The sequence below is a fragment of the Phyllopteryx taeniolatus genome, chromosome 16 (assembly GCF_024500385.1).
Source record: "Phyllopteryx taeniolatus isolate TA_2022b chromosome 16, UOR_Ptae_1.2, whole genome shotgun sequence".
NCBI lineage: Eukaryota > Metazoa > Chordata > Actinopteri > Syngnathiformes > Syngnathidae > Phyllopteryx > Phyllopteryx taeniolatus.
The window spans coordinates 7,080,931-7,099,322 of NC_084517.1; the positions used below are offsets into that span (position 1 = coordinate 7,080,931).

Genomic DNA, 18,392 nt, shown 5'->3' on the forward strand with positions numbered 1-18,392 from the left:
CTCGTGCGTCTTCGTGTGGTCTGTAAACCTCGTCAGTGATCTGTTGCTTTAAATATTGCTGCTGTACTAAAGGATTGTGGGTAATACATTTCCTTTCCTAACTGTGCTAAAGATGGCTTGAAGGTGGCAGCCAGGCACTTTTCCAATGCGTTTTGTAGAATTCGAACGTCCCATCTTCCTAGTACTTCCGGTTTATCTTGCTCGGATAGGATAGGAAAGTTCCTTAGCAAAAACAAGAATCCGAAGAGGCCCCGAGTCACTTTGGGACACTCTATTTCGAATTGTGAACATGCTTTTGACGGTCAGTACTACTGTCTACCATTTTAATAAAACAACTCGCCAGGATTTACACTGCGAAATGAATTCATACATGGGTATTCGCTCACGCCCCGTGTAACCGTAACGTTCGTTCGTGATCCAATGCGAGTAGTCTTCGTTGTGTTCTCGAAGTAGGAGGTCCGCGTTTCGAAACGATTTCAAGCCATGGAAACACAAGCATGAGACCTTATGAAAACGCGCTAACACGGCTTTGGCATTTCTATGCCATTGCACGACAGTCACGTCAGTTTGCACAGCATCCGCGTCATAGTAAACGAGTCTACGTTTTGTTTCATACAGAACTCGCCGAGCGAATGTTGTTAAAGATAAGCCGAGCAATTGCATGGCAAAGTCAAGTTATTATATAATAAAAAATAAATTAAAAAAAAGTAGCGTCTTCACTTATGTGGTGTGCAACAAAAACGTACAGCCGAGCGTAAAAATCTGTTAAATCTCTACTTAAAACTCATATTTGTGTATTATTGCATATAATGTTTCTTTGAATGATCTATTTATTTAGTTCTTCCTTTTTCTCGTATTTATTTTATTGTTGGTATTGACTGTTCTTATTGTAAATCTTTGTTTAAAGGGTGCCACTACTAATGGTCGTTTTCATCTCATTTGATGAATAACGGTGACGGCACTTGTAAAAAAAAAAAAAAAAATATATATATATATATAAATATTGTTTTAAATGAAGCTAATTTAGCTATGGGTAAATGTCTCACATGGTGAAACAGGCACGCTTAAAGTCATATTTAAAATTTTAGGCATTCATAGTAAAGGTAATCTTTGACAGAGAAAACGGTGGTGGCCCATTGAAATACACTTCTTTTTATAAAGACATGAAAAACAATTTACGTCACAATTTACGTGTTGTCCTTCCAGCTCTGCAGATACAAGTGCATAAATGAATCCGTTACATTACACTCTTGTCTTTATGCAATCGTAATAACGGTAAAGTGTTGCAATAGTTCAATACTTCCACAAATATTCGTTCATGTTTCAGAAATCACACCGTTTATTTTGCTGTCTGCTATTGTGTGAATGCAAAATGACCGCCTCATCGTGGCACTTGGGCTCACAGATCCCTCTGGTGTTTGCAACGACATAATGAGGCATTTTGGGGAAAGACGCTCGAGTGACAAAGAAGGACCGTTTGTAAAAGAACGCACAAAAACGGAACTTTCGATTAGATTTCTTGAGAATATTTGTTTACCTTCGAAACAAGTGTGACCTTTGGCTAGATAACAAACAGTAAAATGATTGGATTTTCATCCATTCTCAATACCGCTTATCGTGTTCAGGGCCGCGGGTGTGCTGGAGCCTATCCCAGCTATCTTCGGGCGAGAGGCGCTCCACCCTGAACTGGCATCTCTGAATTCAAGGGTTAATTTTAACATCGAAAGAGCGATCTACAGGAGAACTCAGAATGTCGAGATACATCTCGTGTATTCCGATGTGGCCTAAAAATATCGAGATCATTGTTTTGAGCCCTATCATGCTGGAAATGCATAACCGAGCTGATATTAACCAATCAGGGTTATACAGAAAAAACAAACGGGACTCTGCTCCTCGTCTTTCAGTTTCAAACCTGGCATAACCTCGAAGATGGCGGACGAACAAATACAGATCACTTGATCAAAAACTATTTCTACAGCGTGTACTCATTAGGTTTGTGGTATACCAATTGACCTTTAGTGGGGCTGGTTGCCAGTCAATCGCAGGGCCGATTAAAATTAGGACAATTTATACAAAAAGAAAAAGCCTAATATTGTGTGGTTCAGGTTGTTTTCCATTTTTCCCCCCTAAAATGTATTCATTATTTTCTGTCTTGCTTGCTTCTTGTCTTCTAGAGCGTGTTCCGAAGTGTGAGGCAGGGACTGAAATTCAGATCTATCCACCACAGTCCTGCATGGAGAAGTCCTCTAATACCTATCGTTATAGAGCAAACGGTCAGTGAAACGCGCTGTTGTGACCCACCGCACACACGCTGTCCCATTCGCTTGTTGTTCACGCCGGAGGATTTTCTTCCCGCGCCTCCACTTGACAGAAAAAATCCTTTTCTTCGCTGCCTTGCTCATTTTCTGTTTCTTCCGATCGTGTGGCGATTGCGATCCCAGGTGCGGGGTTCATTTAAATATGATTTGCATATTTAAATGTAGGCGTGGACAGGGAGGAATCGGCTACTCCAACATGTGCGCTCATTTCCACGTTGATTGGGATGTGCTCGGATTGATGCGTACGCACATCTGGAAATGTTTTACTGGATTTGAGCGTACGCCATGTTTCAGTAAGAAATCCACGCACGTGAGGCCCCAGGAGCAGAAACTTGTTAGCCATACTGGTTGGGCATTACAATCGCTTAAAAGATTTGTTTTTGTTTTGTTTTGAGACGGCGGACAACAAACGCCAGCCTCGTCTTCTCTGCGCAACCCAACCAACATCCGAATGTTGTCGCAGTCACCATTGGTAGATATACTTCATTTTTTCTTTTCTGCTTCTTCCTTTCAGGGCAGAGGAGAACGGGCTTATGACATATATTCTCGCCTCCTCAGAGAGAGGATCATTTGTGTAATGGGTCCCGTAAGTTTCCTGCTTTATTGATTTTGTTTTGTGATGTGCTTTCATGATGATGACAGTGTATTTTTGATCCCCTCTTCATTTGCCGCCCCCTCCAAGATTGACGACGCTGTGGCCAGTCTGGTTATTGCCCAATTGCTTTTTCTTCAGTCAGAAAGCAACAACAAACCAATTCACATGTACATCAACAGCCCTGGTAAGTCATTATTATTGTTATTGCATTACAGTGGCTTTGAGAGTACGTTTTTTGTTCTTCGAATTGGACATTATCGGAAAAGCAGCCCACCATAAAAAGGAAAACTGCTTTTTCAGTCGCGGTGGGGGGGATATATGGACTATACTCCATGTATCACAGGTGTTTCACATGACTATATCGCAACTATCGGGTACAAATCTTCACGTTCTCTGCTGGTCCGCCTCTCACAGTTAGCAGCACACTCCCCCGTCAATCCAGAAAATTCCTGCGTTTTTGTCTCAGCTGCTCCAGACGAGGAAAAACGATGAAAAAAAGTCAAACGGGTGCAAAAGGGGAAAAAAGAAGTTGTTGATCACGCGTTCTGTGGGAGAATGCAACCGTTTCTCTTCCTGCCTTTTTCATGGACCCGCTGGTAAATCTGAGAGCTCACACTTGGCTGGAAGCGTAACTTGCACTTTTATAAGGAGCTTCTCCGATTGCCCGGCGGTGGACAAGTAGAGGCCGGGAAGCCGAGTCGCCATCCCAGGTTTCGCGTTGGCCCAAACCCCGTGGTTCGAACAAAGGGTGGGGTGGGAGGGGGGGCTGGCCGAAGTCGGCCCGTAGCGGAGGGATGTTTGCCAGGTGGAGCAGAGAGCCGAGAACCAAGAGCAGGCGGGAGCCAATGGTTAAATATCCAGGGGGCGTTTCGGAGGGACAGGGGAAGTGGAAAATTCCGCACCCATCGACTTGGCTTTAGTCTTCAATTTGGCCCATAAAAATGGGTTTAAAAATCATATCATATTAATGTAAAATACGTTGGTCTTGGCAAATCAGTTTTTACAGGGTGATATCAAACACAATGGCACATTCAGAAGAAACGAATTGGGAAGGCAACCTGGAAAAACACAGTCACGCAGGCATCACGGTGGGATTGCAGTGTCTCGAACCACCACTGGGGGGCTCGATCGTGTTCCATTGTTCAGCAGTCAGCGATCAATTCCTTCCCGGCCTCAACCATGCTGTGCCAGTCATGAGGAGACCTGCGATCAGTTATACGGCGCCAGGAATGTAACAGTATCACTTGTTGGAGTTGGCATGAAAACCGGGCCGTTGGCGTATCCGCTACAGTGTATATTAACAAGGCTATGTATTCTTGATGAGCTCATACCCTGGTAAAGACAAAAAACCTGCACAGTGTATATGCAATTTCAATTCCCCTAGGTGGTGTGGTGACAGCAGGCCTGGCCATATATGACACCATGCAATATATCCTTAATCCCATCTCCACTTGGTGTGTTGGTCAAGCAGCGAGCATGGGTAGTTTGCTTCTGGCAGCAGGGACAACAGGCATGAGGCATTCATTACCCAATGCCCGTATCATGGTCCACCAGCCATCTGGAGGTGCCAGGGTAAGAGATAACCAAATGTCAAATGAGGACGAGGGGATTTTCTGGTAGCGATCAAATATTTGATGCATCTTGCATTACAATGTAATTCATCTTCTGTTCCAGGGTCAGGCCACTGACATCGCCATCCAGGCTGAGGAGATCCTGAAATTGAAGAAACAAATCAACCATCTCTATGCCAAACACACTGGGCAACTGCTAGAAACCATAGGTAGCGTATCTCCACTCTTTGAATACAGCACAGTACAGTTGAAACCAGAAGTTTACAGGCCATTCCTTCTGCCAGAGCTGGTGTCACTGAACCAAGTTTGTAGGCTGCCTTGCTGGCACTTACCTTTTCAGGTGAAGTGATGCACCGAAATGTCTCTTAGTTGTCCAAATGTCCATTTTCGGTTTTGGACCCAACGCATACATGCAAATCGGTCGCCTTTCGGCAAAATTCGTAGTTTTGAACTTAAAATCGGCCATTTACGTGAATCATATAGCTCCCATCGGGGGTCCACCGTTCTTGCCGCTGCCGCCGTCGGCTGTTTCGTACTCCTTGAACGCTGGCAGCTAGATCCATTCCACACATCCACCATCCATACACAGATGTAATTTCTGAATATTACTTGGCGGCGCACTAATATGCGAGCGCAACGGCCTGGAGGTTCCGCCTGTGCGCTCGGGACCTGCTTTGGATAAGTCGCAGGAGTTGACGAGACCAGAAAAAACACTTGCGCCGCTTCTGCTGTTAAGAAATAACGGTACTTTTACTCCGTTACAATCATCTACAGTGGGTACGGAAAGTATTCAGACCCCCTTAAATTTTTGAAGTTATTATTTTTTTTTTTTCCCTCAATGTACACAGGGCGGCAGGGTGGGCGACTGGTTAGAGCGTCTGCCTCACAGTTTTGAGGAGCGGGGTTCAATCCCCGACCCCGCCTGTGTGAGTTTGCATGTTCTCCCCGTCCCTGCGTGGGTTTCCTCCCAAATACCCAAAAACATGCAAGGTAGGTTGATTGAAGACTCTAAATTGTCCGTAGGTGCGAATGGTTGTTTGTTTGTATGTGCCCTGCGATTGGCTGGCAACCAGTTCAGTGTGTACCCCGCCTCCTGCCCGAGGATAGCTGGGATAGGCTCCAGCACGCCCTAGTGAGGAGAAGCGGCTCAGAAAATGGATGGATGGATAATGTACACAGAACACCCCATATTGGCAGAAAAAAAACGAATTGTTGAAATTTTTGCAGATTTATTAAAAAAGAAAAACAGAAATATCACACAGCCACAATTATTCAGACCCTTTGCTGTGACACTCATATATTTAGCTCGGGTGCTGTCCATCTCTTCTAATCATCCTTGAGATGGTTCTCCACCTTCATTGGAGTCCAGCTGTGTTTGATGATACTGTTTGAACTTGATTAGGAAAGCCACGCCCCTGTCTATATAAGACCTTACAGCTCACAGTGCATGTCAGAGCAAATGAGAATCATGAGGTCAAAGGAACTGCCTGAAGAGCTCAGAGACAGAATTGTGGCAAGGCACAGATCTGGCCAAGGTTACAAAAAATTGTTTTCCTGCACTTCAGGTTCCTAAGAGCACAGTGGCCTCCATAATCCTGAAATGGAAGACGTTTGGGACGACCAGACCCTTGCTAGAGCCGGCCGTCCGGCCGAACTGAGCAATCGGAGGAGAAGAGCCTTGGTGAGAGAGGTCAAGAAGAACCCAAAGATCACCGTGGCTGAGCTCCAGAGATGCAGTCGGGAGATGGGAGAAAGTTCTAGAAAGTCAACCATCACTGCAGCCCTCCACCAGTCGGGGCTTTATGGCAGAGTGGCCCGACCGAAGCCTCTCCTCAGTGCAAAACACATGAAAGCCTGCATGGAGTTTGCTAAAAAAAAAAAACACCTGAAGGACTCCTCGATGGTGAGAAATAAGATTCTGATGAGACCAAGATAGAACTTTTTCGCCTTAATTCTAAGTGGCTCGTGTGTAGAAAAGCAGGCACTGCTCATCCATCACCTGTCCAATACAGTCCCAACAGTGAAGCATGGCGGTGGCAGCATCATGCTGTGGGCGTGTTTTTCAGCTGCAGGAACAGGACGACTGCTGGCAATCGAAGGAAAGATGAATGCGGCCAACTACAGAGATATCAAATTGTTATATTAGGGCCCGAGCTGTGACCGATGCGCGGTCCCTACTGTCCATCTAGCCATCCATTTGCTTCCGCTTATCCGAGGTCGGGTCGCGGGGGCAGTAGCTTTAGCAGGGAAGCCCAGACTTCCCTTTCCCCAGCCACTTCATTCAGCTCATCCGGGGGGATCCCGAGGCATTCCCAGGCCAGCCAGGAGACATAGTCTTTCCAGCATGTCCTGGGTCGTCCCTCGGGTCTCCTCCCGGTGGGACGTGCCCGGAACACCTCACCGGGGAGGCGTCCTAATCAGATTCCCGAGCCACCTCGGGCTCCTCTCAATGTGGAGGAGCAGCAAGCGTCTCAGGGAGAGCCCAGACACCCTGCGGAGGAAACTCATTTCGCCCGCTTTTATCCGGGATCTTGTTCTTTCAGTTACGACCCACAGCTCGTGACCATAGGTGAGGGTAGGAACGTAGATTGACCATGAAATGGAGAGCTTCACCTTTCGGCTTAGCTCCTTCTTTACCACAACGGACCGATACAAAGTCTGCACCGATCCGCCTGTCGATCTTCCGTTCCATTCTTCCCTCACTCGTGAACTACTTGAACTCCTCCACTTGGGGCAGGATCTCATCCCCGACCTGGAGAGGGCACTCCACCCTTTTCCCACTGAGGACCACGGTCTCAGATTTGGAGGTGCTAATTTTCATCGCGGCCGCTTCACACTCTACTGCGAACCGCTCCAGTGAGAGTTGGAGATCACGGCTTGATGAAGCCAACAGAACCACATCATCTGCAAAAATCACAGATGCAATACTGAGGCCACCAACCCGGACCCCCTCTACGCCTAGAAATTCTGTCCATAAAAGTTCTAAACAGAATCAGTGACAAAGGGCAGCCTTGGCGGAGTCCAACCCTCACCGGAAACAAGACCATCTTACTGCCAATTGAACGTATGGACGCACAAAAAAAAATCGGAACCTTGGCCAGATCTGTGCCTTGCCACAATTCTGTCTCTGAGCTCTTCAGGCAGTTCCTCTGACCTCATGATTCTCATTTGCTCTGACGTGCACTGTGAGCTGTAAGGTCTTATACAGACAGGGGTGTGGCTTTCCTAATCAAGTCCAATCAGTATCATCAAACACAGCGGGACTCCAATGAAGGTGGAGAACCATCTCAAGGATGATCAGAAGAGACGGACAGCACCCGAGTGTCACAGCAAAGGGTCTGAATACTTATGACTGTGTGATGTTTGTTTTTCTTTTTGAATAAATCCGCAACAATTATGGAGCGCTGTGTGTATATTAATGAGCAAAACAATGAACTTAAATGATTTTAGCAAATGGCTGCAATATAACGAGTGGAAAATTGAAGGGGTCTGAATACTTTCTGTACCCACTGTAGGTTGAAAAGGATTTGCAAATCATTGTCTTGTGTTTTACACAACTTCATTGCAATTGGGAATGTGAACTCAATAAAATCACCCTTTCACACTTCTGTATACAGCTGTCAAATGAAATGTAATGTGTTTGCATATTACAAATAACTTCTGGTAAATCGTCAGTGTGTGGAAAATGTGTGAGTCTTTTCATTTGTCTGTCTTCCAGAGAATGTGATGGAGAGAGACCGCTACATGAGCCCCATGGAGGCCCAGGACTTTGGTCTTATCGACCTCGTCCTGGTCCACCCACCTCAAGCCGGTAAAGATGAGCCTGAGCTGGTTCACAAAGAGTCTGGCACAGCAGCTAGTCCCTCTGCAACCCTGGAGTCTCCAGAACTCAACTCGGTGCCTCAACTGGGACACCCGACCCCACCCCTCTCACTAACCTAAGCCATAAGTGACCCTGGCAAACTTGTGCAAAAACATGTATACCTTTTGTGATTATTAAAAAATGGAAATTGCCTTCTGTCCGTACTACGCAGCATCAATTCCTCCACGTCTGTGTAAGACCCATGCAGGCGTCCTGCAACCCACATCACTGGATTTAGGAACTCTTATTTTTTTTGTCTGTAATAAGTGCAATAAATGATTTTTAAATTCACCCCTCATTTCCAACATGGGCCCAAAGTGCCCTGGCTGAGGCTTCTGAGGGGGTTTTGTTGTACATCTTGGCACTAAATCGTGATTTAGTTTTCAAGGAACTCCTCCATTTTTTATCAGCATTCATCCTTGTTTTATTATTTAGAATAAAAACCTTTTTTGTGTCAGTACCCCACTGATGTACAACATGGGTTAGGGTTAACAAACTAGCTATTTCAAGTATGGTTGGGTGTTTCTATGAAATCATGCGCTATTAGAAGCTTGCAATAAATATCTCGATTTTAAGCACAAACCATGGTGAACGATGGTGATCCGTTCTCTCTCCACCGTGATCACGTGAAATTTGGTGATGTTCTAGAATCGAGGAATGTGTAACATGGGCTGAAATGCGATATCCTAACATAGCAGATGGAAATTCGACGTCGGGAATGGCAGTCTGGACCCAATCGGTGGCTTTAGCGCACTGTTTAACCATGGAACCCAGATCCTTTCGCCTGATGCTTACCTCCAATAGTCAATGTGATGTGTGGTACAGCCGTTTCCCCCATCTCGTACCAGTCCCCCTGCTCCTGCGGAAGACAAACATGTGAGCCAATGCCAGTTGAAATGACATACAATAGTCAGAAAATAGTGACCACTGGTGACCTTCAATTTGAGCTGAAAAGTGGTCTTGATAGACAAGATCATGGGATGTAACGGGTCAATTGGCGGCGTGTAAGGGTGCAGGCTAGTCAGCCATGGAGACCGGAGTTGATAGAGGGTGTGCACACCGCGGGAGGAGGAAGACTCAGGGTTCAGAGCCACCCGACATATGTCAACATATTGATCTTGATCTGCCGTTGGGGCAGTAGAGAGTATGGTGCCCCTGGTGCATAGTCACAGTCAATTTCAGTCCCATCTGGGAAGACCACATGTAGCCCAAAAGGTCCATAAAGGATGTTGGCTCCACACTTGATGAGCATGTCACAGCCCATAAGGTTTACTGGGCAGTTGGAGAACAAAATAAATGAACGAGTCTGTCTGTTTTCCCACACGCACGGGAGTAGGATGCGTCAACGGCAGAGCCTCTGGCACCCCTGAGAAGCCGACCAGGGGGATTTTTCTATCACTCACTGGAACACGTGGAGGCAATTCGCTGAATGTGGAGTAGCGAGCACCAGTGTCAACCATCATGGAGAGATTATGTCCATCTACAGTCACCGGAATGCAGGGGTCTGCCAAACCCTGCACGCCGAGGCTCTCTGGGCACCCCTATTGCCAAGTGGGGTACTGGCCCGGAGGTGGCGATGCCAGGTAGGCTTTCGGTGGCAGATGCGGTTGCGACGGTAGACATCGTGGCGGCCCAAACCACTGTGACTGCACCTGTTCAAGGTTGCACTGCATTCTGCCACTGCTGTGGTGATGACACATAATTGTAGGCGTACTCTGATTGGGTCCACCTCGGAGTAGGACAGTTCCTCGCCCAGTGCCCCCCTCCCCACAGTTGAAACATGCTCCCACTGCCACCCCCGATCTCGCTCTACCCCTACCTCTCGCTTCACGACCACGCCCCCGCTGGTTGGTCTGGCGTGGCGGTCCCGATTGGTAACCCTGCGCCTCACAGGAAGTCTCTCACTGAGCAGGTGGAGCGGCGGTGGTGCTGCTACAAAAAAGGGCAAACTCCGACTGCAACGGACAATCAAAACTGCTGAAAAGCTCCTTGGTACCCCCCTACCCACCCTTGAGCACTTGCACGCTGCCAGAACTAAGACAAGAGCATGCAAAATCCTCTTGGACCCTCCACATCCTGGTCACCAGGGGCCTCATGTACAAAAGCTGCGTACGCACAAAAACGTGGCGTCCGTTCTTTTGCACGGTCAAGTTCAGATGTATCAAGAGTGGCGTGACGGTGGAAATGTGCGGTCCCTCGCACCAACTGCGTGGCTGGCGTACGCACGTTTCTGCAGCTTTTGGTGCTTTGGCGACACTTAAAGGTGATGCTGGGAAACTGTTCTCATAAATCTGCACAACAGAGACACATGCACCGAACAATGCAAACTAAAACTGGCAGAGATTCCAACAGCTTCTTCCCTCTTGCCATCAACTTCTTAAACAGCTAACTTACAATTCCATTGCAACATCCTGCCAATTTTTTTGTCTTGCGTTTGTTGTCACATTTCTGTCGGGCCAATTATATATGACTCGTGCACTCACTGTCGTCGTCTCGCCACGCTGCACTGTTTGCATGCATATCTGTTGATGACCAATATTGGCCACTCATGTTGCCTGAGTAGCATCTGCAACATTTGCACAATCGACATTGTCCCAGATTATCGCACTACTAGTCACTTTAAACTGCATCAATTTCTTGAAGACCATCAGGTCCAAAGATGATATCGTATATCGTATATATATATATATATATATATACACACACACACATATACATACATAGCTATTAAATGATAGTATATAGTATATGACATACTGTATATCTACATATGTGTTATACAGTTATATGGTATATAGATATATATAGGTTTTCATTATCATTCTGTTTACACAGTTATAGGTCATATAGTTGGATATATAGTTGTATGTAACCTCCGAATCCAAACTTCCACCAAGGCGGACAAATAAAACACATGAACACGATCTTTTAGGGGCCCTCGTGACCACACAGATTATTTACATGTTTACAACCAAGGGACAACTTTGGCTTGCTCCCCCCCCCTTTTTTTTTTTATTGTCTCGCGACTTCCATCGCTTTTCTGCTGCTTCTAAGACAATTAATTATATTCTAGGAGCCTTCGGATTAAAAACCGCTTTTTCTGCTTTTAAGACCCTTGCAATTCGCTGCAAATATTTTATTATGTGAGCTGGCCTAATTTTGTCTCTCACAGGACGTCAAATCCAATTTCTGTTGAAATTCGTTCGAGACTAATAAACTACAAACCATCAAATGTTCCATTTATCACAGAGTGGGGTCAGCATAAACCATTTATTTTGTGCACAGGCTTTTCAACCCATAACCAATCTTCTTCTTCGCCTCACAGTTCCTTCGGGATTGAAATCCCGCCAAATAGTTTTAAATGTCCGTCGTCACGGAGTCTGGGAATCTCAACCTTTTCGAATTTGCCAATGTTTAAAGATTGGCGCACCGGCTGAATCCAAGGATTCAAAAAAACTTTCTAGGCGGGATCCCGCCAGGGACTTTAACCCGAAGCTTTAATGCGTTTTTCACACATAAAGACGCAGACAAACACAGCCTTTCTAACCTTTTCAATTCTTAAAAACTAACCTTTAATGTAATTTAGTGGCACTTAAATTTAAACAGCACCAGGAGAGAGTGAGGCAAGACTATCCGGCAGAACATTTTGAAAAAGCCTTTCTGCTTATCTTTATTCTGCTGCAGTACACGTTTTTATTCTTCTCACGTTTTTTCCGCAATTTCACGCGTCGCAAACGCATCACGAATTCGAACCAAAATCTGTAATATATTGGTTTTCTCATTTTTAGAGAAGAAGCCGGCATCCTGGCATCCTTGCAACATACCCTTCATCCTTTGGATCGCCTTTGACTTTTCCTCCACATCCCTGGGAATACTTTCCTTGAAATGAGGCCACATCAATATAATTTGTTCTCCGACAGTAATTTTACCATCTCCAATCCCCTTGAGGTCAATCTAAATATTTTCTCCTTTCCAAGTAAACTCCAATATAACAAATCAAAACACACAAAAGATAAAATAAAAGTTCGTTATTTGCTGGTTTTCTGGCTTGCTACAAGGGTTCCCAACCCTGGTCGACCCGACGGGTCTCACCGCCCAATACCGCGACGCGGAGTATTGCGTCCGACGTGAGAGGAGACCAGCTTCCACCACACGGACTAACTCAACTCTTCACAGAGACACAGCACTGCGCGCCGTGGATGCCTACTATTGGGATTGACTTCGGCAGCAGCCGGGTATCCAAACTACTGCCTTTGTGCCCCTGGCACGAGGTTCCGGACCTCTGAAGTGAATTGTTGGCCTACAATTAAACCTCCACGTATTCCTCCTCATTCCACTATATCACAATCTGAATTAGCAGCCAATCAGGAGAATTTGAATAAACAGGTTTCTCCATGACCCTGTTGAAAACGGCCGGCCTTGGATAAGGCGGAAAAGAAGAGTAACTACGGAATCCAGAAAACACCCTTTCCTGAGATCATGTCGGGGTCACCAATTGTTGGCGAGTGAGCGCTATTCCCTATCACCCAAGGCCAAAAGGCCCAAACTAATAAACTACTGCCACACTCACCACTGCGTGTTCATTTTTTCTCACTGAGCAAAGGTAACCAGTCAAAAACTCACACAGGTTGCATTTTGATCAGTTTTATATCAGGAATTCAGTAAAGACTACAAATTCATCCGAATTCAGGGCGGTTTCCTTTCCCTCACACCGAACCTCACATCCGCAGTGCAGATGGATAGGAAATGGCGCTCCTTTCCTAGCAGTCCTCCCAATTTATAGTTTACAATACAAGCGCAGGAGGAGCGGCTTCATTCAATAGCTGTTGGGCCGCCACTCCCTTTTGCGCCCCATCCCGTAAACAGGTTTACAACAGCATATTTGCACAAGCTATTATACAAGTGGTCAAAGTCACTTTTCTGCACAAACAGCGTTTGCATTGTCACGCACACACACACACATCATGGTTAATCTATGCAATCAGTGTTTCCACCTTATTTGGTGGCTAAGAACACAATGTTTATTATGTAACATTTCTGTGTTTGTTCTGAGGTAAATACAATCATATCCGGTTGACAAACAGATTCAACCAGCAGACGTGTTGGAAGTTTGCAAAATATCAAGCAGACATGAAATTCGGTGAAAACTGCCGGGCACCAGTTCCCGGCTTGCAGTAACTCTTGAACGCCAGCGGGTGTCACTAATGTTCCACCAATGATCCCAGAGCGTCCGGTTCATTGTGCTTCATTTTGAGTTCCAGCAAAAGGCGGCAAATAGTTATTTCATTGTTGTCAACCTGTCTCGAATAGTCCCATTTCAAAGGAGGGTTTCCAAAACCTTCCAAAAAAAAGGGTCTTTGTTGGAGAGAAAGCAGTCAGGATGGCTGGTGGTGGTGGTGGTGGGGGGGTGGATGATGACTAGTTTGTGTCCCAGTTGAGAAGAAAACCAGGTCTCCTGTGTCTTGTGCAAACAGACTGGTTTAGTGGGTCAGAAGTCAGGAATGCAGAGGTTACCAGTTGTTGGGGGTTTCCGTTGCCAACTTTTCCATCGAGCGTAACCGCTACACTACCCGGCATGCTTTTGGGATGTGGGAGGAAACCAGAGTACCCGGAGAAACCCCACGCAGGCACGGGGAGAACATGCAAACTCCACACAGAGGAGGCCGTATTTGAACCCGGGACCTCAGAACTGTGAGGTAGATGTTTCCACCATGCCGCCTTCTTTGAAATACCAGGAGAAGAATTATATACAGTGGGTACGGAATGTATTCAGACCCCCTTACATTTTGGGATTTTTTGTTATATTGCAGTCATTTGCTCAAATAGTTTTTGTCCTCAATGTTACACACAGCACCCCATATGGACAGAAAAAAAACTGAATTGTTGACATTTTTGCAGATTTATTCATAAAGAAAAACTGAAATATCACACAGCCATAAGTATTCAGACCCTTTGCTCAGTATTTAGTAGAGGCAAGCCCCCTTTTGAGCTAATACATGAGTCTTGAGTCTTTTTGGGAATGATGCACACCTTTTTCACACCTGCCATTCCTCCTCGCAGATCCTCTCCAGTTCTATCAGGTTGGATGGTGAACGTTGGTGGACAGCATTTTCAGGTCTCTCCAGAGATGCTTAATTGGGTTTAAGTCAGCGCTCTGGCTGGGCCAATCAAGAACAGTCACGGAGTTGATCTGAAGCCATGCCATTATTTTAGCTATGTGCTTAGGGTCATTGTCTTGTTGGAAGGTGACCCTTCGGCCCAGTCTGAGGTCCTGAGCACTCTGGAGAAGGTTTTCGTCCAGGATATTCATTCCAGTACTTTGTCGCATTCATCTTTCCTTCGATTGCCACCAGTCGTCCTGTCCCTGCAGCTGAAAAACACGCCCACAGCATGATGCTGCCACCACCATGCTTCACTGTTGGGACTGTATTGGACAGGTGATGAGGAGTGCCTGGTTTTCGGCACACATACTGCTTAGAATTAAGGCCAAAAAGTTCTAGACCAGAGAATCTTATTTCTCACCATCTTGGAGTCCTTCATGTGTTTTTTTAGCAAACCCCATGCGGGCTTTCATGCGTCTTGCACTGAGGAGAGGCTTCCGTCGGGCCACTCTGCCATTAAGTCCCGACTGGTGGAGGGCAGCAGTGATGGTTGACTTTCGAGAACTTTCTAGGATGTCAAACTCATTTTTGTCTTTGTAGTTATGATTCCCCTCAGAGGGCCATTAGAACAGTGAAATGTTTTATCACCAAATCATATTACTACCATTACGCAACAAATTGAGGGCTAACTAGTTTTGAAATCAGAAGACAAGGATAATAATTGATAATTTGTTCAAGTATTGTTTAAGTTACTGTTGAAGAAGGGTTTGGTAACAGAAAAATGCAATATCTCAACATTATTGTTTATTATTATGACAATTTGGAATTTGGGTACAGATTTTGGCAAAAATCACAGAAGAGCATGATCTGCTTTCGCAGGCCACATAGAATGTGGCAGGCCGCCTCAGGCCCCCGGCCTTGAGTTTGACACCTATGTTCTGGAACTTTCTCCCATCACCCGACTGCATCTCTGGAGCTCAGCCACTGTGATCTTTGGGTTCTTCTTGACCTCTCTCACCAAGGCTCTTCTCCCCCGATTGCTCAGTTCGGCCGGACGGCCCGCTCTAGCAAGGGTCTGGTCGTCCCAAACGTCTTCCATTTCAGGATTATGGAGGCCACTGTCCTCTTAGGAACCTTAAGTGCAGCAGAATTTGTTTTGTAACCTTGGCCAGATCTGTGCCTTGCCACAATTCTGTTTGAGCTCTTCAGGCAGTTCCTTTGACCTCATGATTCTCATTTGCTGACATGCACTGTGAGCTGTAAGGTCTTATACAGACAGGCGTGTGGCTTTCCTAATCAAGTCCATCTCAAGGATGATCAGAAGAAATGGACAGGACCAGAGTTAAATATGTCACAGCAAAGGGTCTGAATACTTTCTGTCAATATGGGGTGCTGTGTGTACATTGAGAAAAAACCCCAAATGATTTCAGCAAATGGCTGCAATATAACAAAGTGAAAAATTTAAGAGGGTCTGAATACTTTCTGTACAAACTATGTCAGTGGCCAATCCTTGAATGCCCCCTAGAGGTCATTGATGGTTTGCATTTGGTCTGAAATGCTAGAGAATACTTCTGAAGATACTCAGTGTACAGTACACAAGTATATACAGAAAATGAACAAGTCATTTAAATAGACACATTGCTCCATCTTGTGATCGGATCAGTGATAGTTTTTTTGAAACTCTCTGATTGGCTCCAAAAATCCTGATCGTGTGAAGCTCAAATATAAAAAAAAAAACAAAAAAACTAAGTAGGCACCAACTAATTTCGTCTGGCCCCTGCGGGGGACTTAATAATGAAGATGTTATCGGAAAAAGGTGTCCCCAGCCCTAGTCTAAAGACTGCATACGTGAAAGCACCTTTGGTCCAGTGAATGAGTTTAGGAACAAGCCATTTTAACATTAAGCACAAGTGGCTTTTATTTAGCAAAAACACCAATACAAAAGCTTTATTCTGACAATATCAAAATGGATAAATCTAGAGAGATTAGATTAAAAAGAACCAATGACAAAAGAACAGTAAATACAGTGCCTCACTTTGGCCAGCTCGCCAATTATCACATTATAAATTGTGAAACCTAAAGATTTTTTTTTCTCAAAAAGGAAAAATACTCCTACGTGCCATATTGAAAATAAATTTACATGAGTGAGGAGTTGAATTTATAGTGTGAGAAAGAGAAGAAACATGATCTGATGGTTTTGACATTGTCAGGGTTCTGCAGCTTTTCAGTCAAACTGCACGGAGTTCAAAATGTTATATGGCGACTGGGGAAATTCATTCCTAAGACTTCACAGGAAATAGTCTGCAACTGGCTTCTTCGATGGAATGCCTCTTGTTTCCTGTGGCGCCGCTTCAAATATGATGAACTCTCGTTGTAAATGTTCATCCAGCTCCAAAATGGCAGCCACGTTACCACATCTGTATGAGCAAAAAGAAAAAGATTGTGTGGACGGCATTTGACAATACATTGACAACACAACACCTCCGTGAACTTACGATTTTCCAGATCGAAAAGTTTAAAAGGAATCAAGAATTGGGACTGTGCATTTAGTCGATAATCAACAGATCAGTTTTACGGGTAGGTCAATTTAAAAAATATAATAATGATAATTCTTAGTGGCTTCCATACTTCCAAGCGGATCCCTGCAGACTTGCACTACTTACATTACAGTGGCCGCAAACAGCGAAGCACAAATTTATAAGTCCTACTTTTGCAGTGTCAGACAAAAAGCCATAAACAGTCTCACAGCACCCCATATTGGCAGAAAAAAATGGAATTGTGTTTTTTTTTTGTTTTTTTTTGCAGATTTATTAAATAAGAAAAACTGAAATATCACACAGCCTTTAGTATTCAGACCCTTTGCTCAGTATTTAATAGAGGCAAGCCCCCTTTTGAGCTAATACAGTCATGAGTCTTTTTGGGAATGATGCACACCTTTTTCACACCTGGATTTGGGATCCTCTGCCATTCCTCCTTGCAGATCCTCTCCAGTTCTGTCAGGCTGGATGGTGAATGTTGGTGGACAGCCATTTTCAGGGCTCTCAAGAAGTGCTCAATTGGGTTTAAGTCAGGGCTCTGGCTGGGCCATTCAAGAACAGTCGCAGAGTTGTTCTGAAGCCACTCCTTCAGTATTTTAGCTGTGTGCTTAGCGTCATTGTCTTGTTGGAAGGTGAACCTTGGGCACAGTCTGAGATCCTGAGCACTCTGGAGAAAGTTTTCGTCCAGGATATCCCTGTACTTTGTCGCATTCATCTTTCCTTCGATTGCAACCAGTCGTCCTGTCCCTGCAGCTGAAAAACACCCCCACAGCATGATGCTTCCACCACCACACTACACTGTTGGGATAGTATTGGACAGGTGATGAGCAGTGCCTGGTTTTCTCCACAGATACCGCTTAGAATTAAGGCCAAAAAGTTCTATCTTGGTCTCATCAGACCAGAGAATTTTATTTCTCACAATCTTGGAGTCCTTCAGGTTTTTTCTTTTTAGCAAACTCCATGCGGGCTTTCATGTGTCTTGCACTGAGGAGAGGCTTACGTCGGGCCACTCTGCCATAAAGCCCCGACTGGTGGAGGGCTGCAGTGATGGTTGACTTTCTAGAACTTTCTCCCATCTCCCAACTGTATCTTTGGGTTCTTCTTGACCTCTCTCACCGAGGCTCTTCTCCCCCCGATTGCTCAGTTTGGCCGGACGGCCGGCTCTAGGAAGGGTTCTGATCGTCCCAAACGTCTTCCATTTAAGGCTTATGGAGGCCACTGTGCTCTTAGGAACCTGAAGTGCAGGAAAACAATTTTTTGTAACCTTGGCCGGATCTGTGCCTTGCCACAATTCTGTCTCTGAGCTCTTCAGGCAGTTCCTTTGACCTCATGATTCTCATTTGTTCTGACATGCACTGTGAGCTTTAAGGTCTTATATAGACAGGGGTGTGGCTTTCCTAATCAATCA

At 45.3% G+C, this 18,392-nt stretch overlaps 2 protein-coding genes across 4 annotated transcripts in view; one reads left to right on the forward strand and one right to left on the reverse strand.

The window, feature by feature from the left end:
* Nucleotides 1-80: 80 nt before the first annotated feature.
* Nucleotides 81-8,498, forward strand: clpp (caseinolytic mitochondrial matrix peptidase proteolytic subunit). Its single transcript, XM_061749223.1, has 7 exons — nucleotides 81-301; nucleotides 2,175-2,273; nucleotides 2,833-2,904; nucleotides 3,001-3,097; nucleotides 4,298-4,485; nucleotides 4,588-4,693; nucleotides 8,203-8,498. The coding sequence occupies exons 1-7, from the start codon at nucleotides 290-292 to the stop codon at nucleotides 8,424-8,426; spliced, it is 798 nt and encodes a 265-aa protein (XP_061605207.1). The 5' UTR covers nucleotides 81-289; the 3' UTR covers nucleotides 8,427-8,498.
* Nucleotides 8,499-12,974: 4,476 nt separating this feature from the next.
* LOC133466601 (serine/threonine-protein phosphatase 4 catalytic subunit B) overlaps nucleotides 12,975-18,392 on the reverse strand; it is a 32,855-nt gene continuing 27,437 nt past the window's right edge. For all 3 annotated transcript variants that reach the window (XM_061750496.1, XM_061750497.1, XM_061750495.1), the window contains one exon: nucleotides 12,975-16,864. In XM_061750496.1, the coding sequence (XP_061606480.1) occupies nucleotides 16,735-16,864 (130 nt within the window). In that variant the 3' untranslated portion in view covers nucleotides 12,975-16,734. The remainder of the gene's footprint in view (nucleotides 16,865-18,392) is intronic.